Source organism: Dermacentor silvarum, chromosome 2 (genome assembly GCF_013339745.2).
Source record: "Dermacentor silvarum isolate Dsil-2018 chromosome 2, BIME_Dsil_1.4, whole genome shotgun sequence".
NCBI classification, from domain to species: domain Eukaryota; kingdom Metazoa; phylum Arthropoda; class Arachnida; order Ixodida; family Ixodidae; genus Dermacentor; species Dermacentor silvarum.
In genome coordinates, this window is record NC_051155.1 from 200,920,896 (window position 1) to 200,947,344 (window position 26,449).

The 26,449-nt window shown below is 48.9% G+C and overlaps 2 protein-coding genes across 2 annotated transcripts in view; both read left to right on the plus strand.

The window, feature by feature from the left end:
• On the plus strand, positions 1-12,772 carry LOC125943274 (uncharacterized). Its single transcript, XM_049662151.1, has 2 exons — positions 1-229; positions 11,521-12,772. Exons 1-2 carry the CDS (start codon positions 53-55, stop codon positions 12,058-12,060), a joined length of 717 nt encoding a protein of 238 aa, XP_049518108.1. The 5' UTR covers positions 1-52; the 3' UTR covers positions 12,061-12,772.
• LOC125943275 (uncharacterized) overlaps positions 8,290-26,449 on the plus strand; it is a 20,368-nt gene continuing 2,208 nt past the window's right edge. The window contains exons 1-2 of the mRNA XM_049662152.1: positions 8,290-8,379; positions 25,909-26,009. The gene's annotated coding sequence lies outside the window, so the exon portion shown is untranslated. The remainder of the gene's footprint in view (positions 8,380-25,908; positions 26,010-26,449) is intronic.

A 26,449-nucleotide genomic window follows, 5' to 3' on the forward strand; every position in this document is an offset into this window, starting at 1 on the left:
GGCATCACGCCAGCGCTGCGCTGTCGCCACCGGCAGCGGCAGAAGACACCCGATGCAGAATCAGCAGCAGTGCGCTCAGAACAGTGCAACGCCCAGACGCGGGGAGAGCGACGAAGCCCGTCCTGACCAGAAGACCGAGGAAGGTTGCAGCGCGAGCCTCGGGCGGTGGCCGGCCATTGTGGTGCAACATCTTTACGTGCCGCCGACTTGCACGGGCTTCCTCCGCGAGGTGCTCTGGTCACTCGGATCATTAGTCGCTGAACGTGAACGGCCTTCCATCTTCCAACCTTTCTACTCGTCTTCGAATGTCGACGACGGAGTGCCCGAGCCACAACAGAAGCACGTCCTCTGCGAATGCGACGTCGGCGTAATCCAGCAGCCAGCGCAGTCAGCTCAGTTGATGCAGTTCGACGTGGAGCAGGACGAAGAAAACGGCACTGAAGAGCTACACGCTGGTACCGTCGTCACACTGCACACGACGATGGCCGACGGTAGCGGTGACAAGCAGCGGGACCTGGCGCTCATCGAGCGTCACCGGGCAAATTCAGGGCCGGGAGCCAACTACGGTCTGGTGACGACTACCCGCGGCACAATGCCCGTTACGCTGATGCACTGGGTACGCGTTGACATCGGTGCATGGCGCAGTGCGGATGGTCAATTTCCCCAAACACTGCACTGCGGCCATAAACTCATCGGCTGTCTGCACGTGTACCCCGCGCGGCCTCGTGCTGGGAGAAATTGCCAAGGCTGACTCGGGCACTGGCAGCCGGCTGGCCAGGACGTCCAACCGTAGTGCCACGTTGACAGCCGTTAGCTGCGCGCTTAGGTCTCTTGCGGCTTGCAAGGCTTCAAACCCTCTGCGACAGCACGTCCTTAAGTGCGTTACACCTGGTCACGAAGTAGGACGAAGAAGGATTCAACGAGTGCTTTTGCATTGTCATCCAGGCAAAAGTAGCACAAGACTGGCCCTTCGACGGCGTGCGTCAACTGGCCGTGTCGGGGAATGTCCATTTGTCCTGCGGCTCGGGCTGACGTGTGACCTGGACGTCAGTGCGGGGACGATATTGCCGTACACACCATCTGTCAAGCTAGCCCCATGCTGCGACATGTGGTTTCTCGTCGTCCCGGTGCCAGAAAAGGCTGAGCGCTAACGCAAGGGGCTGCGCAGCCATCACAGAGATGTTGGTTAAACGGTCACGTTTGACAGCCGGGGACGCCCAATTCGTGTCTGACATTTTATGACATTTTTAGTAGTATCTGTTTGCTGTAATTTTTAATTTATTTATCATGACAATTTTATGTATAGGCACTAACGTGCGTTTTGTCTGGCAATACTTATGCTCAGAACGCACTTCAATTTTGCGGAGTTCCTTTATTTTATTTGTTGGAATAAAATACATGTATGATGTATGTATCATGACCAACCTATTTAATACTGCCGCTGTAGAACGAAATTACTTTTGTGTGGTTTGGAGTGGTCCAATGTATGTCAGTTTTTAAAGCGAAGCTTTCTTGACATTACCTCATTGTTCTGTGTGGATGCTAGTCCTACTCCTTGGCACATTCAACACGCGCATTCAATGTACACGTTGGAATCTATGGAACGAAGCTTTAGTGCAGCGGGTAATTGTGTTTACTTTCATACCATACAACGTACGTGTAACCTCGTCCGCACCAGGTTTCTTTCAAGGGGTGGCGGGGGAGATTCGACATTGAGATTGTGATTGATGATGATGATTACGGCACGGATGCGTACGACCAATCAATGACAGTAATAATTTTTTTCGTGTCCCAGTGAGCGTTCAACGACATCTGTTTTTCAAAAAGGAAGCTCTGACATTAAAGCATGCCGCTTTAATTATGTGCTGGCTCCGACGCACCTGGTTTGCTGAGGCATACAGAAAGCAATAATGCAGCTATATGTCAGTTCACCTCAGACAAACGCTGGCATGCAGATAAGCATGGCACCGATTTATTACAGGGAGGAAGGCATGCGGGATCAACTAAATATTCAGAGATACAAATACAAAGTGCTGTATAACAAAAAAGAAAATTCTGCGGCGTCCTTTTTTTCAGTTTTCAAGTACAGTACGCATTAGTTGTTTTGGATGAGGAGCTTGTCATTCGTTGCTTAACAGGCACCTCTGAAACATCTTGCGGCAATTTGTCCTAGCGGTGAACACGGTTGCAACTTCCTCCACGTCGATGCCCATTGCTCGATCGCACGGTGTACGCTGATCGGAAGGAGGCCCGCCATGGGTTCAAAGGTCATAGCAGACTGCGTGAATGTGATGGTTCGGCGCAGTGCAGAGAAGCTTCTCTCGGCTTCGACGCTTGCGCACGGCAGGGTCCCTCTCATTCGCAAAATAGTTTTCACGTTGGGGAAGACATATATTCATTCGCTGTCTTGATCATGCTACGCATGTTCGCTTCCGTGAAGCCCTTTCCGGCCACAAAGTTGGGTAATTCATTCAGCTCTATGCTTAGTGAGCAAGCTGCGGCCATGTCAGCCTTTCAGAAGATCATCTCTGTCAGAGCTGGTACAAATCGGCAGACGAAATTGCTTGAGGAGCAGGGCAAGGCCCACGCGGTCATCTTTCGGTAAGAGGGATCTCCATCTACTGTATAACATGGTCGAGGAATGGAACCGCCACATTAAGGCGGTAAATTAATAGTCGCTTCAAGTTTGCGGCAGGCCAATTTGCACGGCTGCGTTGGACAGCTACGATGTGTGGCTTTGCCAGTACTGTGTCAGAGAGCGAGCAAGCCCATCGATATCGCGATACCAGTCGCTAAACATGGGCTCGGTTGTGCTGCACACCGTCTTAGAGCGAGTGATGTCTCCGTCTATCTAGTTACAGAGTTGTAAATCTTTATTGTCGCTCCACAGCAAAAGAACAGTATACAGTTGGGAAAAAGGACTTCGTGAGTTTGTCACGTGCCACAGGCTTGCTCGGCGCACACAAATTTTAAGGGGGAGTCAGGACATCCGGACATACCCATACATTATCATTCGGCGCAGTCCTCACTTCCATCGTTTTCTCTTTTTTGAGTCTCCAGTAAAGGCTTTTATCCCTTATGTATTCGAAAGAAACGAATATTCGACAACTTCGAATAGTACATTCTCGAATTGAATGCGAAAACGAATCGAAGATCAGGAACTATTCGATTCGTATGCAAAATTTCGAATATTCTCACACCGCTAAAATTTCGTATATCAAAGAATCCGTCGAATACATTGCACTACCGTATAGAGTCGTGTAAGGGTCGCACTTCTTTTTTTTCAGAATTTTGACGAGGTGTGGCCCTTACACAGGACCGCACCTTTTCTTCAAAATGGTGCTGGCGCAGCCAGCGATTTGCGCACACCCCGGCTCTCGCCATCTAGTAACGGCACACGGATGTACGCAGCGCGCTAAAATTCTCCGAAGCGTGCGCGCGCAGCATTGGGGCACCGAACGTGACAGCTTCTCCATTGGAATTTTTTTCAAATTTTGGGTTGTCAGCGTTGGGGGTGCGGCCCTTACACGTGTGAGGAGTCTATATGGTATCCTAAGAGGTCGGTGTGCTTAAGAGATTGCTATTCGCTGGAACTGTAATCAGATTGTGCGTAGGACTTTTTTTACAGCGAACCTGTTTTTGGCTAGGGTTCCAGGCATTTTTCTGAGCAAAAATATGGGCCGATCCTGTTGATAGTGCAGAAAGGGTCCACGCGCATTGGCACGCGCCCTTGTTGATTCCGGATGGTGGTGGACCTGTAACGCGCCCTTGAACTACCCTTGTCACACCTAGGACCCAGATAGCTCACAAGAACAGGGGTTACAACATATGTTTTATTTCAATGTTTTTGAAAAAGGAAAAGAGGGTCAGAAAAAAACGAAAAGAAAAAAAATGGAACGACAAAAGCAACCAGAACGAACACATTAGTACAATCAGATCGGATCGGATCTTAGCCCAAAAGGCCGACCCACGTCGGCCAAGTCTACGTTCGCACCGCCCTCTCTTTGTCGGCGTTCTAACCGCTTGCGTGCTTAGTTTCCTGCCGCTCTACCGGGGCGGTGGCACCGTCGCGCGTGTATGTAAGACAAGACGCCGTTTTAAATTTCGAATTTCACTTCTGTTCTCTCATCGTAATGGGAAGGCCGCGTGTAGTGCGCACTCCCGGAGACGATTTCATTCTCTTCTCTGTTCCTGCCGTCGCCCTTCGTAGGCGCGTTGCTCCTCGGGAGTCAGCACTATAGGCGGCCTCCCCATTCAGTGTCACCTGTGTGTCGTGTGCTAAATAGCTTCGCTGGTCTTCCACCTTCAGAAAGTGGAATGACTCATGATTTTTTTATTATTACGCACAGCAGGAGGTGCGCTTAATGGCGCTGTACTTCGTCGGTAAGCATGCAGGAGTTATATAAGCCAGTTTCTTACATATATTCACAACTATAGCCACCGAGATACCAAGTGAGTATATAAGCCAGTTTCTTACATATATTCACAACTATAGCCACCGAGATACCAACCATCCCTGCAGCAGACAGCAGCAACAACACCAAATTCGGGAGGCAAGGAAAAGATAGCATCGCTTAAAAAGAACCCATGGTGCATCTTTACGAGATGTCAGCCGTGGCTACTAGGGATATGTTTTTCAGGACTGCCTCGTGCAATAAATACCATGTGCCTTTAGGGGGATGCGCTCAACTGATGCTCCCCAGCGACGGCCAGATGCAACGTATATAGATAGTTAGGTATCTATAAATGTTTTATCTAGAAATGTAAGGGGGGGGGGGGGGGGCGTAGAGGCACCAAGCCGTCGCTGCTCGAATGTTCTTGCACGTTTTCTTGCAGAAGGCATCTGCAATAGAGATTGCCTTGCCTTGAGTGCGAGAACTGCTAGTATGATGAACTGGCGCTAGTTCGCAAAACTTTAAAGCAAAATGCTGCAGAGCTAATCGACAAAGTTAGAGCTAAGCCACTAAGTCGATCCTGCAGTACTTTGCGCTTGTTTTGTTTCGTGTTTCATTATTAATAGGTGGAGAAGCGGCAGACATTTTTCGTGACAGATACGTCGGAAAGGCTTTCATAATGGAATAGGTAATTGCTTTATCACGCGCACTTAATGCGGTGTAATGTCACTTACTCGCAAAAAAGAACAGGGAACAGAAACGTACGACCGAGTTACCTGCAGTACTTTACCATACTATAGAGCCTAGATTCATCGAGCGCCAGCCTGAATTTAAGTCCCCGGTTTTATTGCTCGAGGAAAATGTTAAGGCGAATAAATATAAACATGAAAATAGCACGAAAATTGATTAAAACCATGGTCTCATATTGCGCACATGCAGGTACATACGCTCAGTGAGACCATCCTATTGGTTTCGCACTTGATCTGCAGTTTCCAACAAGGGGGCAGAGGTCGGAACCAGCCCGCTTTAGGACCGCACCATCCAATGGAAATCGGGAACGCAATCAAATATCGAAAATAATTTAGCACGAGCGTTATGGTAATATGAAGAAAATGCAACTCAGCGCTAGCGATCTTTCATGTGGTCGTTGTGTTGAAGCCCATTGTGGAAATCCTATAAGATTTTGTCCTTAGGCGCATCTTGCTCTACCAATTGCAGCATGAAGCGGTGCTAATCGCCATGTAATTCTGCTCTTTCCAGTTTGTGACTGAAGTGCCAAGGAAGCAAAAGAAATTAAAAAAAAACAATGGAAGAATTACAGCACAACGATTAATTATTTCTTCACTTCATTCAGCGTTTAATTCTTTGGTGGTATTGTCGTAGGCGTTTGCATCTAGCTACTAACAAGATTTCAGTTATTCCATAGCAGCCATCTCGCTTAATACTTTGATTTCTCTGCTAGAACCACGTACACTTTGCGCAAGGACCTGTCAGACCTTTTCGCTTGTCGATTTACGGAGAAGTATCGCCCCTATGCTGAGGAGGTAGCGGAGGCCTACCACGACTGGTAGGCGGACGTCTGGCAGCACAAGGTGCTAAGACTGGAGCACACAGGCCTCCCTCTCCCCCCCCCCCCCCCTGCCCCTCCCCTTTCTTAAAAAGGGAAATAAAAGTTCATTCATTCATTCATCGCCCCTATGAGATGTACACATATTGCAGTTTTTTTGTTAGTCTTGTATTGGCGTGATTCTGTGTGCACTGCCTTTGTTTCGGTACACTCACTTGATTTCAAGTGGCTGTTCCAGGATTCTCACACGACGCCAATGTCAGATGACCGTACCCGTAGCCTTTCATGAAAGAATTTGTGGGAATCTTCGCATGACTTGCAAAAGTGCATACTCAATATATCGTTTGCCTATGTCGTGCATTACATTGTGTTACTGTATTCTCGTGATTTTTTTTTATGTGCGCTTCCTGCACCCTTTGTCACAGAATCCCCTTCTGGGTCACCCAGTGGCTTCGGACCATTTTGCTCACTCCACACAGTCATCATGCACTCGCGATTTTCTTTCTCGGCCTTGCATGCAGCTTCCTAATATAGCAATATCCCAAAATGTTCATTTGCTTTTAGAACTAGGAAGTTCTAGGAAGTTCTTGTTGCAAACCACAAAGCGACGAAAACAAAAGCGACAAGTGTCTTTGCTCGCTTGCCGACGTCTTATTGGATCTTTACGGCAGTCGGCCCACTAGAGTGACGTGACGGCTCGGGGATGCGCGAGAATCCCTTTCTAGAAACGAAGAGGCCACAGTTCGTGTTGAGACGTCATGCTACTGACAATTTCACCATCTCTACTTTAAGAAAACGAGAATGCAGCTAGCGTCGCGGCTATTGTTTGGCAGTGCTCCCACTTGAATATTGAGACTTTCGGCCCGCTTGTGGACTCCATGTAGCAGAACTAACCTTGTTACGCAGAAATCATCGCATAATTGAACATTATTCTTTGATTCCTTGCTCACTGGAAACTTTAGAACACGGAAACCTATTTTAAAAAGAAAAAGAAAAGCGCCTTACGTCGCATAGGGTTGTAACTGTGCCATTTTTGGAAGACGCGGCCAATATTATCATCATAATCATAGTTATCGTCGTCATCGTCATGATAACACCGCCATGTGACGATGAAATGTACAAGGACGTTGTATACTTCGGCAATGCACGTGTGGCCCCATTGAGTGAGTGAGTGAGTGAAATAACTTTTATTACAGGTCCGGCGAGGTCGCGAACTCGTCGCGCACCCGGCTAGTCCCACGTCGGGACCGGCAGGTCTAGCCCACCGGCCCCGGTCGCGGGCACGCCGGACAGTCTGGATTTGCTTGTCTAGAGCGGGGCTACGCAGAAGCGAGTCCCACTCATCCTTTCTGAACTTGGGGTATCTCGACCCGCACTCCCAGAGCATGTGTGCTAGTGTCATGTCAACCGCTTGAATGCGTGTTTTCTTCTGGCATTCCTTTAAACACCCATACTACGGCACCTTATCAACTGCTTCTCTGAGGCACATAAAAAAAAAAAAAAAAACACTAAGAAAGTTCTGCCTTGTTTTTTTTTTGCGTGTTCGTTATTTTATGCCCGTTTGAGAAATTGCAGCGTTATATTATAATGCAACGCAGTTGCGATACGATTAATAAGTGTAAAAAAAGAAAGAACATGGAACAGAGGATTTCACCACAATGTAATCTGCATCACCTCACTTATGGAGTTTCTACACTATAGTGCAGTAGTACGACCTTTTCTGCAATGACTGCTGTATCTATATAGGAGGCGTTGGCTGTATATATATATATATATATATATATATACGATTATTTCGCTCTGTATCGACCCACTCCATATCGGCTGCAATAAAGCCTACCTATCTACGTATATGCAATTCCTCCATTTGGAGAATCGGTTTCAGTTTGCGTATTTAAAGGCGTTTTCGTGGCCGTAATGTTTCGAAGTGGGGGATTTAAATATTAGCTGGAGAATCACCGTCCACTTTGTGAAAATAATATCAAATGTTTGATCATACTTTCTTTTCTCTCGAAAGAAGGAGAGCCTAAACTTTATTTTCAAATCAATCGAATTCGAGTCCGGCGTCTTTTTAGTGGGTCTGGGCAGCCGCCGCGGATGCGGTTTCGAGACCTTGTCTCGAAGCGGCTTCTTCGGCTCGCTGGACGGCCCAGAGTTGTGCTGTCAGGTTCGAGCTGAGCAGTCAGGTCTTCCAGCGCGAAAAGAGCTTGATTATTTTCCCGCTGGAGGTTTGCTCCTCGTAGTTTGGAAAGAAGAAAGCAAAGAGGAGCTTTTGCAGCGTGGGCGCGTGCACTTATTTCAGTACGCGCAGCGGAATATGTTCACGCGCTGCGGAGCTGGCCTTCCAGAAGCGGACGTGTAGCTTTCCCAGTCGGCAGCATTTCAAGTTGCTCCGTGGAACATTGCGAATCCCGGCCGGTAAGCAGTGCTTTTCGTCTCTCGCGTCTCTGTAGCCGCGTCCCCTGCCATCTGAAACGCACTAGCGGTGAGACTGAGGTTAGATGTCTATATTGGTTGCTTTTTTTTTGGCGAGTTGGTCGCGACGCTTACATAGTAGGCTTAAAGTGATCGTCTGCGGAAGTAACTCCACCGAGACGCGTGTCCACTCCGTGTCCGCTCAACATAGGACACGGTTTATGTCGATTGTTTTACCGAACTATTTTATTGAAATTTAATGTAGGCTGTTTGCCGTCAGTTGTTTACGATGCCCGCTTTTCCGACCTTCGCAACGATCGAGCCTTCTTTGGACTAGGCTTAGCGTATACGCATATAGACATTATGGTCTTTGTCAATGGCCTCGTCTTGGTGGAAGCTCTCAATCAATTTAGTGCACGATAAACTTCGTCATAGATGGTTGCTTGGAGCTCTATATATGGCTTTTGTTCCAAATCTCAACTAACTTTGCCGCATGTGGACGTCGTACTGACGAGCCGTGTTTTGCTGTTCTGTCAAATGCCATCTAGCCAATAATATACTTTGCTTAGTTAAGATTTCGGAAGACGAGTGCCTACCGAAGCCCTAAGAAAACGACATGCACGTTGCGCAGTCCTTATTTTATTGCTATAGCAATTATATGGACACTCCAAAGCAAATTTCTGCCGTCGGCGTCGCCGTCGTCGTCGCTGTCGCCGTGAGGTTCCGTATGATGTCAATGGAGATGAAATCGTCGCCGCGCGCCGAACGCTGTATGTGCGAGTGAAAGGTCGCGAGGGACGCGCGCTGTCACGGGGAGTGAACCCACGGCGGAGAACAAACGCGCGTTCTGCGCCGTGCTCCCTTAAGGGCTGCAGAAGTAGGCGTCTCTTTCCTCCTTTACAATCACCATATATGTAGAGCAAACGCACCTTCTTCCGACGCGCGAAACGCCCTGGGGGGGGGGGGGGGGGGGGGGGAGGGATGGGAGGCGACGTTTAGCTGCGGCACCAAGTGCGTATTTAGATAAAGACGTTGTGAGGCGAGAAGGTGGTAAATACTTCCGACGCAGCTCGACGAGTGTCCCGTTCTGATGTGGTAGAAAACCTCCGAGCCGCCCCCAGAGGCCAAACGCCGCACGCGTTTTGTGCGAACGCGGGCAAAACGCCGACGGCGTCGACAACAGTTCTGCGTGTTGCCGGTGCTGCTGCATGTCCAAGTTTATACAGCTGATAAAGCTACTATGATTACTCCGTATAGCTCTCTACAAATTTGCTATCGCAATTGATCCTTCGCCTTTCGGGTGAAACTGCGACAACTTTTTCTTGGGCGACGTATATAAGCTCTCACCTTCCAAAATGTGAACTACGCTAAACACACAGGCCCATGTTTGTACTTTGCTGTGCTCTGAAATGTCATTTAGCCAAGTAAGGCTTAACGAAGCAGACGTACACTATGGCTTGTATGTAACGTTAGCTTGTCTTGTTCTGCAGGTTCGTGTCGAAAGAGACTCCTCGCCGCTGGAAGCGCGTACACGCCTTTGCTCGTCTCTGCCCGTGATCGTGATACACGTGACGTGCGTGTGCTTGTGAAGGTACGTCCCGTCTCGAATGTTTTACCAGTTCAGTGCCCGCGCTTCTAGTTAAGGCATCTGCTCCCGCGTTTGACATTTTTGAATTGCCGACTTTAGGCATGTATAGTTAGCTACATTGTTGCTGCATTATCGCTGTTGTCAAGATAACTTATGAGATAACACGCCTTTAGCTCTTAGTCTATGGCAGTAGTCGCAAAATGTTCTGAGTGATTAGAAGGGACCCCCGTGGTCGGTAATTCGCGCACCTCCTCATCTAATAGCATTAGATGTGACAACGATAGCGGAATCCTGAAAGCCGGACTTTTCTGTAAAAAAGAAGTAACTACGATTTAAGCTTACTATATCGCACTTTTTTTCTTATTTTTTTTTGTAAGCAAAGAGCATGGAGAAATGAAGTGCGCAGCTGAGCAGCTGGTGGCGCTTCGAATATGTGAGGTCAGAGCAATGAAATTAACAAAACAAAACAAGTGAATTAACACTGATAAATGAAGTTGGGCACAAAGAAAAAATAGGAATAGATAGGTAATATGTGCAAACGATGTAACTAATACAAAATACGGTACCACTGGCGCATGGCGAGCTTCAGGATGCACTAAAAGAAAGCTTGTAATGGTTGCAATAGTCTGGGTAATAAAATTCCGTTGAGCCTCAAAGAGCGATCTTCATAGATAAGCACGGCCTTATAAAGGCAGCAGGCAATGAAGCCAAGGAAAGCTTATTGGTAATTAGCTTAGTGGAAATTGACATATTGAATATAACGAAGAAAAAGGGAAATGGATGTAGGCGAAAATATAATTTGTCAGCGGTGGGAACCGAACCCACAACCTTCGCATTACGCGTGCAAGGCCCTATCGATTGTGCTGCAACGACGGCCATCTATCCGTCCACTAACTTGGGTATTTATGTATACTTGATCTAGCCCTGGGAGTGGCAGCTCTCGGTAGCCGATCGAGGTTCACGGTGCGCGATTCGGCATTGCGCTGAACAAATTGACTATCTCGGATGTTCTTAGTGATTCGGTTGTTTTTCTTCGAGCCCTGGCTTTGACCGTGAATCCAGGTCTTCACACGGCTCGTAACTGTGTAAGAAGCTCGGACGTGAACAGGGAAAGAAGTGTGCAAACTTATTAACTGTAGCTGTGCATAACGTACAGTGTTACATAGCCTATTGCAGTATCACCTAAAATATTTTTCTAACGCACGGATATTTGAAGCTGAATTTAAGAAAAGTAATTAGCTACGCGACATGCATGACGTCTTATGACTCGTGCATTTTTTCTTGTTTTGCAGCAGGCAGTGGAGACGTGTGCTGGCGTCAGCACGATGGCATCACGCCAACGCTGCGCTGTCGCCACCGGCAGCGGCAGAAGCCACCCGAGGCAGAATCAGCAGCAGTGCGCTCAGAACAGTGCAACGCCCCGACGCGGGGAGAGCGACGAAGCCCGTCCTGACCAGAAGACCGAGGAAGGTTGCAGCGCAAGCCTCGGGCGGTGGCCGGCCATTGTGGTGCAACATCTTTACGCACCGCCGACTTGCACGGGCTTCCTCCGCGAGATGCTCTGGTCACTCGGATCATTCGTCGCCGAACGTGAACGGCCCTCTATCTTCCAACCTTTCTACTCGGCTTCGAATGTCGACGACGGAGTGCCCGAGCCACAACAGAAGCCCGTCCTCTGCGAATGCGACGTAGGCGTAATCCAGCAGCCAGCGCAGTCAGCTCAGTTGATGCAGTTCGACGTGGAGCACAGGGAGGACGAAGAAAACGGCACTGAAGAGCTGCACGCCGTTACCGACGACAAAGACGTCGCGGCACTGCACACGACGACGGCCGACGGTAGCGGTGACGAGCAGCGGAAACCGGCGCTCATCGAGCGTCACCGGGCAAATTCAGAGCCGGAAGCCAACTACGGTCCGGTGACGACGACCCGCGGCGCAATGCCCGTAACGCTGATGCACTGGGTACGCGTTGACATCGGTGCATGGCGCAGTGCGGGTGGTCAATTTCCCCAAACACTGCACTGCGGCCATAAACTCATCGGCTGTCTGCACGTGTACCCCGCGTGGCCTCGTGCTGCGAGAAATTGCCAAGGCTGACTCGGGCACTGGCAGCCGGCTGGCCAGGACGTCCAACGGCAGTGCCTCGTTGACAGCAGTCAGCTGCGCGCTTATGTCACTTGCGGTTGCAAGGCTTCAAACCCTCTGCGACAGCACGTCCTTAAGTGCGTTACGCCTGGTCACGAAGTAGGACGAAGAAGGATTCAACGAGTGCTTTTGCATTGTCATCCAGGCAAAAGTAGCACAAGACTGGCCCTTCGACGGCGTGCGTCAACTGGCCGTGTCGGGGAATGTCCATGTGTCCTGCGGCTCGGGCTGACGTGTGACCTGGACGTCAGTGCGGAGACGATATTGCCGTACACACCATCTGTCAAGCTAGCCCCATGCTGCGACATGTGGTTTCTCGTCGTCCCGATGCCAGAAACGGCTCAGCGCTAATGCAAGGGGCCGCGCAGCCATCACAGAGATGTTGGTTAAACGGTCACGTTTGACAGCCGGGGACGCCCAATTCGTGTCTGACATTTTATGACATTTTTAGTAGTATCTGTTTGCTGTAATTTTTAATTTATTTATCATGACAATTTTATGTATAGGCACTAACGTGCGTTTTGTCTGGCAATACTTATGCTTAGAACGCACTTCAATTTTGCGGAGTTCCTTTATTTTATTTGTTGGAATAAAATACATGTATGATGTATGTATCATGACCAACCTATTTAATACTGCCGCTGTAGAACGAAATTACTCTTGTGTGGTTTAGAGTGGTCCAATGTATGTCAGTTTTTAAAGCGAAGCTTTCTTGACATTACCTCATTGTTCTGTGTGGATGCTAGTCCTACTCCCTCGCCACATTCAACACACGCGCATTCAATGTACACGTTGGAATCTATGTGGAACGAAGCTTTAGTGCAGCGGGTAATTGTGTTTACTTTCATACCATACAACGTACGTGTAACCTCGTGCAGGTGCGGATCCAGTTTTTTTAAGGGGCAGCGTGGGAGATTCGACATTAAGATTATGATTGATGATGTTGATCACTGCACGGACGCGTACAACCAATCAATAACAGTAATAACTTTTTTTTCGTGTCCCAGTGAGCGTTCAACGACACATGTTTTTTAAAAAAGGAAGCTCTGACATTAAAGCATGCCGCGTTAATTCTGTGCTGGCTCCGACGCACCTGGTTTGCTGAGGCATACAAAAAGCAATAATGCAGCTGTATGTCAGTTCACCTCAGACAAACGCTGGCATGCAGATAAGCATGGCACTGATTTATTACAGGGAGGAAGGCATGCGGGATCAACTAAATATTCAGAGATATAAATACAAAGTGCTGTATAACAAAAACTAAAATTCTGCGGCGTCCTTTTTTTTCAGTTTTCAAGTACAGTACGCATTAGTTGTTTTGGATGAGGAGCTTGTCTTTCGTTGCTTAACAGGCACCTCTGAAACATCTTGCGGCAATTTGTCCTGGTGAACACGGTTGCAACTTCCTCCACGTCGATGCCCATTGCTCGATCGCTCGGTGTACACTGATCGGGAGGAGACCCGCCATGGGTTCAAAGGTCATAGCAGACTGCGTGAATGTGATGGTTCGGCGCAGTGCAGAGAAGCTTCTCTCGGCTTCGACGCTTGCGCACGGCAGGGTCCCTCCAATTCGCAAAATAGTTTTCACGTTGGGGAAGACATATTCATTCGCTGTCTTGATCATGCTGTGCATGTTCGCTTCCGTGAAGCCCTTTCCGGCCACAAAGTTGGGTAATTCATTCAGCTCTATGCTTAGTGAGCAAGCTGCGGACATGCCAGCCTTTCAGAAGATCATCTCTGTTAGAGCTGGTATAAATCGGCAGACGAAATTGCTTGAGGAGCAGGGCAAGGCCAACGCGGTCATCTTTCGGTAAGAGGGATCTCCATCTACTGTATAACATGGTCGACGAATGGAACCACCACATTAAGGCGGTAAATTAATAGTCGCTTCAGTTTGCGGCAGGCCAATTTGCACGGCTGCGTTGGAAAGCTACGATGCGTGGCTTTGCCAGTACTGTGTCAGAGAGCGAGCAAGCCCATCGATATCGCGATACCAGTCGCTGAACATGGGCTCGGTTGTGTTGCACACCGTCTTAGAGCGAGTGATGTCTCCGTCTATCTATTTACAGAGTTGTAAATCTTTATTGTCGCTCCACAGCAAAAGAACAGTATACAGTTGGGAAAAAGGACTTCATGAGTTTGTCACGTGCCATAGGCTTGCTCGGCGCACATAAATTTTAAGGGGGAGTCAGGACATCCGGACATACCCATTATTATCATTCGGCGCAGTCCTCACTCCCATCGTTTTCTCTTTTTTGAGTCTCCAGTAAGGGCTTTTATCCCTTATGTATTCGAAAGAAACGAATATTCGACAACTTCGAATAGTACATTCTCGAATTGAATGCGAAAACGAATCGAAGATCAGGAACTATTCGATTCGTATGCAAAATTTCGAATATTCTCACACCGCTAAAATTTCGTATATCAAAGAATCCGTCGAATACATTGCACAACCGTATAGAATCGTGTAAGGGTCGCACTTCTTTTTTTCACAATTTTGACGAGGTGCGGCCCTTACACAGGACCGCACCTTTTCTTCAAAATGGTGCTGGCGCAGCCAGCGATTTGCGCACACCCCGGCTCTCGCCATCTAGTAACGGCACACGGATGTATGCAGCGCGCTAAAATTCTCCGAAGCGCGCCCGCGCAGCATTGGGGCACCGAACGTGACAGCTTCGCCATTGGAAATTTTTTCAAATTTTGGGTTGCAACGTTGGGGGTGCGGCCCTTACACGTGTGAGGAGTCTATATGGTATCCTAAGAGGTCGGTGTGCTTAAGAGATTGCTATTCGCTGGAACTGTAATCAGATTGTGCGTAGGACTTTTTTTACAGCGAACCTGTTTTTGGCTAGGGTTCCAGGCATTTTTCTGAGCAAAAATATGGGCCGATCCTGTTGATAGTGCAGAAAGGGTCTACGCGCATTGGCACGCACCCTTGTTGATTCCGGATGGTGGTGGACCTGTAACGCGCCCTTGAACTACCCTTGTCACACCTAGGACCCAGATAGCTCACAAGAACAAGGGTAACAACAGATGTTTTATTTCAATATTTTTGAAAAATGAAAAGAGGGTCAGAAAAAACGAAAAGAAAAAAAAGTGGAACGACAAAAGCAATCAGAAAGAACACATCAGTACAATGAGATCGGATCGGATTTTAGCCCAAAAGGCCGACACACGTCGGCCAAGTCTACGTTCGCACCGCCCTCTCTTTGTCGGCGTTCTAACCGCTTGCGTGCTTAGTTTCCTGCCGCTCTACCGGGGCGGTGGCACCGTCGCGCGTGTATGTAAGACAAGACGCCGTTTTAAATTTTGAATTTCACTTCTGTTCTCTCATCGTAATGGGAAGGCCGCGTGTAGTGCGCACTCCCGGAGACGATTTCATTCTCTTCTCTGTTCCTGCCGTCGCCCTTCGTAGGCGCGTTGCTCCTCGGGAGTCAGCACTATAGGCGGCCTCCCCATTCAGTGTCACCTGTGTGTCGTGTGCTAAATAGCTTCGCTGGTCTTCCACCTTCACAAAGTGGAATGACTCATGATTTTTTTTTTATTATTACGCACAGCAGGAGGTGCGCTTAATGGCGCTATACTTCGTCGGTAAGCATGCAGGAGTTATATAAGCCAGTTTCTTACATATATTCACAACTATAGCCACCGAGATACCAACCGTCCCTGCAGCAGACAGCAGCAACAACACCAAATTCGGGAGGCAAGGAAAAGATAGCATCGCTTAAAAAGAACCCATGGCGCATCTTTACGAGATGTCGCCGTGGCTACTAGGGATATGTTTTCAGGACTGCCTCGTGCAATAAATACCATGTGCCTTTAGGGGGATGCGCTCAACTGATGCTCCCCAGCGACGGCCAGATGCAACGTATATAGATAGTTAGGTATCTATAAATGTTTTATCTAGAAATGTAGGGGGGGGGGGGGGGGGGGCGTAGAGGCACCAAGCCCTCGCTGCTCGAATGTTCTTGAACGTTTTCTTGCAGAAGGCATCTGCAATAGAGATTGCCTTGCCTTGAGTGCGAGAACTGCTCGTATGGTGAACTGGCGCTAGTTCGCAAAACTTTAAAGCAAAATGCTGCAGAGCTAATAGACAAAGTTATAGCTAAGCCATTAAGTCGATCCTGCAGTACTTTGCGCTTGTTTTGTTTCGTGTTTCATTATTAATAGGTGGAGAAGCGGCAGACATTTTTCGTGACAAATACATCGGAAAGGCTTTCATAGTGGAATAGGTAATTACTTTATCACGCGCACTTAATGCGGTGTAATGTCACTTACTCGCAAAAAAGAACAGGCAACAGAAACGACCGAGTTACCTGCAGTGCTTTACCCTACTACAGAGCCTAGATTCATCGAGCGCCAGCCTGAATTTAAGTCCCCGGTTTTATTGCTCGAGAAAAATGTTAAGGCGAATAAATATAAACATGAAAACAGCACGAAAATTGATTAAAACCATGGTCTCATATTGCGCACATGCAGGTACATACGCTCAGTGAGACCATCCTATTGGTTTCGCACTTGATCTGCAGTTTCCAACAAGGGGGCAGAGGTCGGAACCAGCCCGCTTTAGGACCGCACCATCCAATGGAAATCGGGAACGCAATCAAATATCGAAAATAATTTAGCACGAGCGTTATGGTAATATGAAGAAAATGCAACTCAGCGCTAGCGATCTTTCATGTGGTCGTTGTGTTGAAGCCCATTGTGGAAATCCTATAAGATTTTGTCCTTAGGCGCATCTTGCTCTACCAATTGCAGCGTGAAGCGGTGCTAATCGCCATGTAATTCTGCTCTTTCCAGTTTGTGACTGAAGTGCCAAGGAAGCAAAAGAAATAAAAAAAAAACAATGGAAGAATTACAGCACAACGATTAATTATTTCTTCACTTCATTCAGCGTTTAATTCTTTGGTGGTATTGTCGTAGGCGTTTGCATCTAGCTATTAACAAGATTTCACTTATTCCATATTAGCCATCTCGCTTAATACTTCGATTTCTCTGCTAGAACCACGTACACTTTGCGTAAACACCTTTCAGACCTTTTCGCTTGTCGATTTACGGAGAAGTATCGCCCCTATGAGATGTACACATATTGCAGTTTTTTTTTAGTCTTGTATTGGCGTGATTCTGTGTGCACTGACTTTGTTTCGGTACACTCACTTGATTTCAAGTGGCTGTTCCAGGATTCTCACACGACGCCAATGTCAGATGACCGTACCCGTAGCCTCTCATGAAAGAATTTGTGGGAATCTTCGCATGACTTGCAAAAGTGCGTACTCAATATATCGTTTGCCTATGTCGTGCATTACATTGTGTTACTGTATTCTCGTGTTTTTTTTTATGTGCGCTTCCTGCACCCTTTGTCACAGAATCCCCTTCTGGGTCACCCAGTGGCTTCGGACCATTTTGCTCACTCCACACAGTCATCATGCACTCGCGATTTTGTTTCTCGGCCTTGCATGCAGCTTCCTAATATAGCAATATCCAAAAATGTTCATTTGCTTTTAGAACTAGGAAGTTCTAGGAAGTTCTTGTTGCAAACCACAAAGCGACGAAAACAAAAGCGACAAGTGTCTTTGCTCGCTTGCCGACGTCTTATTGGAACTTTACGGCAGTCGGCCCACTAGAGTGACGTGACGGCTCTGGGATGCGCGAAAATCCCTTTCTAGAAACGAAGAGGCCACAGTTCGTGTTGAGACGTCATGCTACTGACAATTTTACTATCTCTACTTTATGAAAACGAGAATGCAGCTAGCGTCGCGGCTATTGTTTGGCAGTGCTCCCACTTGAATATTGAGACTTTCGGCCCGCTTGTGGACTGCATGTAGCAGAACTAACCTTGTTACGCAGAAATCATCGCATAATTGAACATTATTCTTCGATTCCTTGCTCATTGGAAACTTTAGAACACGGAAACCTATTTTAAAAAGAAAAAGAAAAGCGCCTTACGTCGCATAGGGTTGTAACTGTGCCATTTTTGGAAGACGCCGCCAATATTATCATCATAATCATAGTTATCGTCGTCATCGTCATGATAACACAGCCACGTGACGATGAAATGTACAAGGACGTTGTATACTTCGGCAATGCACGTGTGGCCCCCTTGAGTGAGTGAGTGAGTGAAATAACTTTTATTACAGGTCCGGCGAGGACGTGAAGTCGTCGCGCACCCGGCTAGTCCCACGTCGGGACCGGCAGGTCTAGCCCACCGGCCCGGTCGCGGGCACGCCGGACAGCCAGGATTTGCTTGTCTAGAGCGGGGCTACGCAGAAGCGAGTCCCACTCATCCTTGCTGAACTTAGGGTATATCGACCCGCACTCCCAGAGCATGTGTGCTAGTGTCATGTCAACCGCTTGAATGCGTGTTTTCTTCTGGCATTCCTTTAAACACCCATACTACGGCACCTTATGAACTGCTTCTCTGAGGCACATAAAAAAAAAAAAACACACTAAGAAAGTGCTGCCTTGTTTTTTTTTGCGTGTTCTTTATTTTATGCCCGTTTGAGAAATTGCAGCGTTACATTATAATGCAATGCAGGTGCGATACGATTATTAAGTGTAAAAAAAGAAAGAAAGAACATGGAACAGAGAATTTCACCACAATGTAATCTGCATCACCTTACTTATGGAGTTTCTACACTATAGTGCAGTAGTACGACATTTTCTGCAATGACTGCTGTATATATATATATATATATATATATATATATATATATATATATATATATATATATATATATATATATATATATATATATATATATATATATATATACTACGATTATTTTGCTTTGGCTTTGGCTTTGACCCACTCCATATCGGCAGCAATAAAGCCTACCTATCTACGGAACAACCTACGAGGTGGCCACCCACGTAGCTGACCCCTCGGACACCTGTCGCGGCGTCATCCTCCTACCCATCGACTCACCCGAGCAAGCCATTCTCCCCACCCTCATCAGCTACAATCCTGACCTGACAGTAGGATCCGCCAGGCGATTGGGCAACACCGAGTCCATCCTGATTACCTTCCAAGGGAAGCGCGTCCCCTACTACATCAACTACGAGGGTTGTGCCCTCCGCTGTATCCCTTACCGGCAGAAGATCGAGGCTTGCACTCGCTGCCGCAAAGTCGGTCATCGCCAGGACGTGTGCCCGTTCTCCACAGACACACGCTGCCCGAATTGTGGAACCCTCGACCCCTCCATGGACCACGACTGCAAACCGGTGTGCATCGTCTGTAACGGTGCACACACTACGGGCTCCCAGCTGTGCAAGCAGCGCTACAAGCCCCAACAGACTCCCTCCAAGGCAAGGAGCCAACAAGCACCCTCATTCCCGGCCATAGATCCTGCCCAAGCCCGCGCCAGGAGCAGCAGCAAGACCCCAGGGCCACACTCTACCTCCCAGGGCGAAGCCTGGCCCGCCCTACCACCACCACCGCCACCTCCCTCAAAGCAAGCAGCACCCCCACCCCAGGTAAGCTGGGCTAGGGTAGCCTCCACCTGCTCCTCGCCATCTCAGCCCTCCAATCTCGAAACATCTCTCCTTCGAGAGAACGCCACTCTCAAGGAGGAGATTCGCCAGCTAAAACTGTCGCTTCAGTCCACCCAGCCACCCTCCCCCTCCCCCTCTCAACCTTGTACTCTCCCATCATCGCAACCTCTCACACCATCACCCCCATCACCTACCCCTACGTCCAACGAACCACCCTCTCCCATGGATATTGCTCCTGAATCTCAGCCACCTACGACACCCTCTCCCCCCAACAAACGCAAAACCCCCGATACGCCGCGCACGGAAGATCGCCTAGACGATACCCTCCTTGGGTTTAACGATAGAATAACCACTCTTGAATCCAAAGCCCACCAACTACAACAAGACTTCATGGCCTTCCAACAAAGCTGCACCGCGCAATTTGTCGCCCTTAATGACAAACTCGACCGCTTTCTTGAGTCCGTTATGGCACAACTAGCCACTCTAACCCAAGCCATCACTCCACCCCCAACTAACTCTCCACCCCCAACTAACTCCCCACCCGCACTCCCGAGTGATGGCGAGTAGTCCTGCCCGCTCCGAACTCGTAGTCTGGCAATGGAACTGCAGAGGGTTTGGCCGTAAGAAAGCCAGCTTTCAACAGTACATTGCCAGCTGCAACAATCCGCCTGCCGTCATCGCCTTACAGGAAACCCATGGAACCGTGCAATTCCCTAGTTACAATATCATGCAAGCAAAATGCAACACCAAACCTAATACAGCCGTACTCATACTTAAACATCTGACCGCCACCCACTCTAAATTCGAAGACATTGACATAGAGCACGACTTTATCGAAATTCTTCCTCGCAAAATTCGCACTCCGGCGTTATACATTCTGAACGTTTACAGTCGCCCTAAAGACAAACATCACAAATTCGACAAACTATTCGCTCATGCCCTCTCCGCTGCCGGTAAACACCCCCTCCTAATTCTAGGAGACTTTAATGCCCCTAACCAATTATGGGGTCATTCCAGCAGTACACCCAAGGGCAGAGCCCTCTGGGCACACATACAAAATCACCGCCTTACACTCCATAACGACACTGACATACCCACACGACTTGGTAACAGCGTTTCCAGGGATACTTCCCCCGACCTAACACTCACACACAGAATCCCGCACGCCAACTGGACTAACTTACAAATCAACCTCGGCAGCGATCATTACATCATCCAAACAACCTTACTGTTCCGCCACAAAGTCCTCGCACCAAAGCCCCTCAATCTCACTAAATGGGACCAGTTCCGCGATGCAAGGCAAATGTCCGCCCCTGCCGACATTGCCGACATCACGGAATGGGTCCAACAACTCCACGCCGATACACAGGCACACACCACAACCCTCCCTCTCGACACACCGCTACCCACAGTCGATGCCAGGCTCCTACACATGTGGGAAGCCAAGGCATCTCTCCTGAAACGCTGGAAAAAGCACCGCCACAATCGAAGGTTGAGACTTAGAATTGCTCAGCTCGATCTCCAAATTCAAACATATGCCACCCAGCTGACTAACCAACAGTGGGGCCAAATATGCGATAGCATGCACGGTCAGCTGGGTAGTAAGCGGACGTGGCAACTATTACGACACCTCATAGATCCCACCACCTCACGCACACAACACAACCATCACATAAGCAAACTCTTACACGCTCACAAAGACAACTTAAAGGGACTCTTTGCTGAGCTTCGAGAAAAACACCTTCCCCCCGCACGTCGTTTCTCCATTCCCCACTACATCGGCATACCTAATCCGGACCTTGCTACACCGATCACAGAAGCCGAGGTGCGCCACGCGTTGGCTAACCTCCGCACGACCTCCGCTCCTGGCCCCGACCAGATAAATAACAAAATTCTCCGAAACCTGGACGACAATTCTGTCAAGGCACTCACAACATACTTCAACCACTGCTTCGACACTGGCACCCTTCCATCCTCGTGGAAGGATGCCAAAGTCATCTTTATTCCCAAACCCCACAAACCCGTAAACACGTCAAACCTCAGACCAATCTCACTCACCTCATGCATTGGCAAAACTTTCGAACACATTATCCTCAACCGCCTCAATAAATATATTGAGGACAACAACCTCTTTCCACCAGAGATGGTGGGATTCCGCCGCGCCCTGTCGTGCCAGGACGTTATGCTTCGCTTGAAGCACGACATCTTGACACCTAACCCTACTCACGACACACAAGCAATTCTGGGTCTTGACCTTCATGGCGCTTTTAATAATGTGGATCATTGCGTCATACTTCGGGAGCTAAACCTTCTTGGGGTAGGCGAAAGGATCCACAATTACATTGCCGCATTCCTCTCCAACCGCACCGCGACAATATTTATTGGCGCGGAGCAATCCCCTACCTATCACCTTGGGAGCTTTGGCACGCCCCAGGGGTCCGTGCTATCTCCCCTGCTCTTCAATTTCGCCATGCTCCACCTGGCACGCTCCCTTAAGACCATCCCAGGGCTGAACTTCTCCCTATACGCGGACGACATCACCCTCTGGGTCACAGGTGGCTCAGACGGTGAGATTCAAGACGTACTGCAGGCCGCCGCCGATAAGGTGGAGGCCATAGCGGGACGCATGGGTCTCGTCTGTTCCCCCGAGAAATCTGAAATCCTTCTCCTTCCTGCCCACACCGGCAACCGTAGACACACTCCCGACATCCACATCCTCCTCGGCAACAAACATGTCCCCAGGGTAGATAAGCTCAGGGTTCTCGGTCTGCATATTCAGAGCAATCGACACAACACGCACACCCTCCAGACACTCCAATCCACCGTCGACAACACTCTCAGACTGCTCGGCCGCGTGTCCAACCGACACGGCGGTCTGCGGGAAAATGATCTTCTCCGACTAATACACGCCTTTGTCATCACAAAGGTAACTTATACACTCCCATACTTACACCTTCTCAGAAAGGAGACTGACAAGGTCAACACCCTCCTTCGCAAAATCTATAAATTCGCCCTAGGCCTCCCACTACGCACGTCCACAGAACGGCTCATGCAGACCGGTACCTTCAACACACTCGACGAGCTCGTCGAAGCCCATCTCACCTCCCAACAAACCCGCCTTTCCAAGTCGAAAACCGGACGACACATTCTCAACTCCTTAGGCATTTCTCCACCATCTCTCACTCACCCCAAACACACCATTCCACACCACATACACGCGAATTTACACATTCCACCACTCCCTAAAAACATGCACCCTATACATCACATCCCACGCAGGAGGCAAAGGGCCAAGGCCCTACACAGAAAATTCTCCAATTCAACCGACGTGCTCTATGTCGACGCCGCCGAATATAGCACTGGCTCCAAATATGCCCTCTCAGTAATAAATTCGCATGGCCAGTTAGCTACGGCCGCCTCTGTCTATGCTTCTTCTCCGGAGGAGGCGGAGGAGGCGGCCATAGCCCTGGCTTTCACTATTCCAAATTCCTCCGTCATTGTCAGCGACTCAAAAACAGCCATCAGCAATTTCGGAGCGGGCAGGGTGTCAAGGCAAGCCCTTTCCCTAACCCTCTCTCGCCCTCCCACACAAGACGTAGGCCTGATTTGGACCCCAGCACACGCGGGTCTCGCCGGCAACGAAGTGGCTCACGCCAGCGCCCGAGGATTAACGGACCGGGCGCGGGCATTAGGTGAGTCGCAAATCGTTGCTTTCGAGAAGCCGCTTTCCGCGCGAGATCGCCTTCTCACATTCCACGACATCTGTGCACATTATACACTCGATCGTCTGACATTTCCTCCCTTGGCACGTAATTCTCCACGTAAACGCGAGATCCTCTGGCGGCAGCTACAGACTCGCACGTTTCCCTCCCCTCACTTTCTACACGTCATTCACCCTTCTCTCTACCCTTCCCCGGCCTGCCGCTTCTGCTCAGCGGCCAAGGCCAATCTCGACCACATAATGTGGGGATGCCCTCAACACTCATTACCCCCTCCCCTTAATAATTTAATTACTAGTGAGGAGCAGTGGGGGGCTGCCTTGCGCAGCTCCAGGCCCGACGTTCAGGAGGCCATCCTGGGGTGGGCTGAGAGGGTAGCGGAGGACTACCTCGAGTAGACCCCTTCCCCCCTCTACCCCGCTGCCCCTTTCCTTGTAAAAAGGATAAATAAAGTTGTTACTACTACTACTACCTATCTACGTATATGCAATTCCTTCCTTTGGAGAATCGGTTTCAGTTTGCGTATTTAAAGGCGTTTTTGTGGCCGTAATGTTTCGAAGGGGGGGGATTTAAATATTAGCTGGAGAATCACCGTCAGCTTTGTGAAAATAATATCAAATGTTTGATCATACTTTCTTTTCTCTCGAAAGAAGAAGAGCCTAAACTTTATTTTCAAATCACTCAAATTCGAGTCCGGCGTCTTTTTAGTGGGTCTGGGCACCCGCCGCGGACGCGGTTTCGAGACCTTGTCTCGAAGCGGCTTCTTCGGCTCGCTGGACGGCCCAGAGTTGTGCTGTCAGGTTCGAGCTGAGCAGTCAGGTCTTCCAGCGCGAAAAGAGCTTGATTATTTTCCCGCTGGAGGTTTGCTCCTCGTAGTTTGGAAAGAAGAAAGCAAAGAGGAGATTTCGCAGCGTGGGCGCGTGCACTTATTTCAGTACGTGCAGCGGAATATGTTCACGCGCTGCTGAGCTGGCGTTCCAGAAGCGGACGTGTACGTAGCTAGCCCCGTCGGCAGCATTTCAAGTTGCTCCGTGGAACATTGCGAATCCCGGCCGGTAAGTAGTGCTCTTCTTCTCTCGCGTCTCTGTAGCGGCGTCCCCTGCCATCTGAGCGGTGAGACTGAGGTTAGATGTCTATATTGGTTGCTTTTTTTTGGCGAGTTGGTCGCGACGCTTACATAGTAGGCTTAAAGTGATCGTCTGCGGAAGTAACTCCACCGAGACGCGTGTCCACTCCGTGTCCGCTCAACATTGGACACGGTTTATGTCGATTGTTTTACCGAACTATTTTATTGAAATTTAATGTAGGCTGTTTGCCGTCACTTGTTTACGATGCCCGGTTTTCCGACCTTCGCAACGATCGAGCCTTCTTTGGACTAGGCTTAGCGTATACGCGTATAGACATTATGGTCTTTGTCAATGGCCTCGTCTTAGTGGAAGCTCTCAAAATCAATTTAGTGCACGATAAACTTGGTCATAGATGGTTGCTTGGAGCTCTATATATGGCTTTTGTCCCAAATGTCAACTAACTTTGCCGCATGTGGACGTGGCACTGACGAGCCGTATTTTGCTGTTCTGTCAAATGCCATCTAGCCAATAATATACTTTGCTTAGTTCAGATTTCGGAAGACTAGTGCCTACCGAAGCACTAAGAAAAGGACATGCACGTTGCGCAGTCCTTATTTTATTGCGATAGCAATTATATGGACACTCCAAAGCAAATTTCTGCCGTCGGCGTCGCCGTCGTCGTCGCCGTGAGGTTCCGTATGACGTCAATGGAGATGAAATCGTCGCCGCGCGCCGAACGCTGTATGTGCGAGTGAAAGGGCGCGAGGGACGCGCGCTGTCACGGGGAGTGAACCCACGGCGGAGAACAAACGCGCGTTCTGCGCCGTGATGATAAGTGGTTCTTGAGGGAAAGGGAAAGGTTGGCGCTATCTTCTGCAGCCCTTGAGGGAGCACGGCTCCCTTAAGGGCTGCAGAAGTAGGCGTCTCTTTCCTCCTTTACAATCACCATATATGTAGAGCAAACGCGCCTTCTTCGGACGCGCGAAACGCCGTGGGGGGACGGGAGGGAGGGGGAGGGAAGGGAGGCGACGTTTAGCTGCGGCACCAAGTGCGTATTTATATAAAAACGTTGTGAGGCGAGAAGGTGGTAAAGACTTCCGACGCAGCTCGACGAGTGTCCCGTTCTGATGTGGTCGAAAACCTCCGAGCCGCCCCCAGAGGCCAAACGCCGCACGCGTTTTGTGCGAACGCGGGCAAAACGCCGACGGCGTCGACAACAGTTATGCGTGTTGCCGGTGCTGCTGCGAGTCCTTATACAGCTGATAAAGCTACTATGATTACTCCGCATAGCTCTCTACAAATTTGCTATCGCAATTGATCCTTCGCCTTTCGGGTGAAACTGCGACAACTTTCTCTTGGGCGACGTATATAAGCTCTCACCTTCCAAAATGTTAACTACGCTAAACACACAGGCCCACGTTTGTACTTTGCTGTGCTCTGAAATGTCATTTAGCCAAGTAAGGCTTAACGAAGCAGACGTACACTATGGCTTGTATGTAACGTTAGCTTGTCTTGTTCTGCAGGTTCGTGTCGAAAGAGACTCCTCGCCGCTGGAAGCGCGTACACGCCTTTGCTCGTCTCTGCCCGCGATCGTGATACAGGTGACGTGCGTGTGCTTGTGAAGGTACGTCCCCTCTCGAATGTTTTACCAGTTCAGTGCCCGCGCTTCTAGTTAAGGCATCTGCTCCCGCGTTTGACATTTTAGAATTGCCGACTTTAGGCATGTATAGTTAGCTACATTGTTGCTGCATTATCGCTGTTGTCAAGATAACTTATGAGACAACAGGCCTTTAGCTCTTAGTCTATGGCAGTAGTCGCAAAATGTTCTGAGTAATTAGAAGGGACCCCCGTAGTCTGTAATTGGCGCACCACCTCATCTAATAGCATAAGATGCGACAGCGATAGCGGAATCCTGAAAGCCGGACTTTTCTGCAAAAAAGTAGTAGTTCTTTTTATTTAGTTCTTTATAAAAAGAAGAAGTTCTTCTTATTTGTTTAAAAAGCAAATTGAGCATGGAGAAATGAAGTGCGCTGTGTTGAGCAGCTGGGGGCGCTTCGAATATGT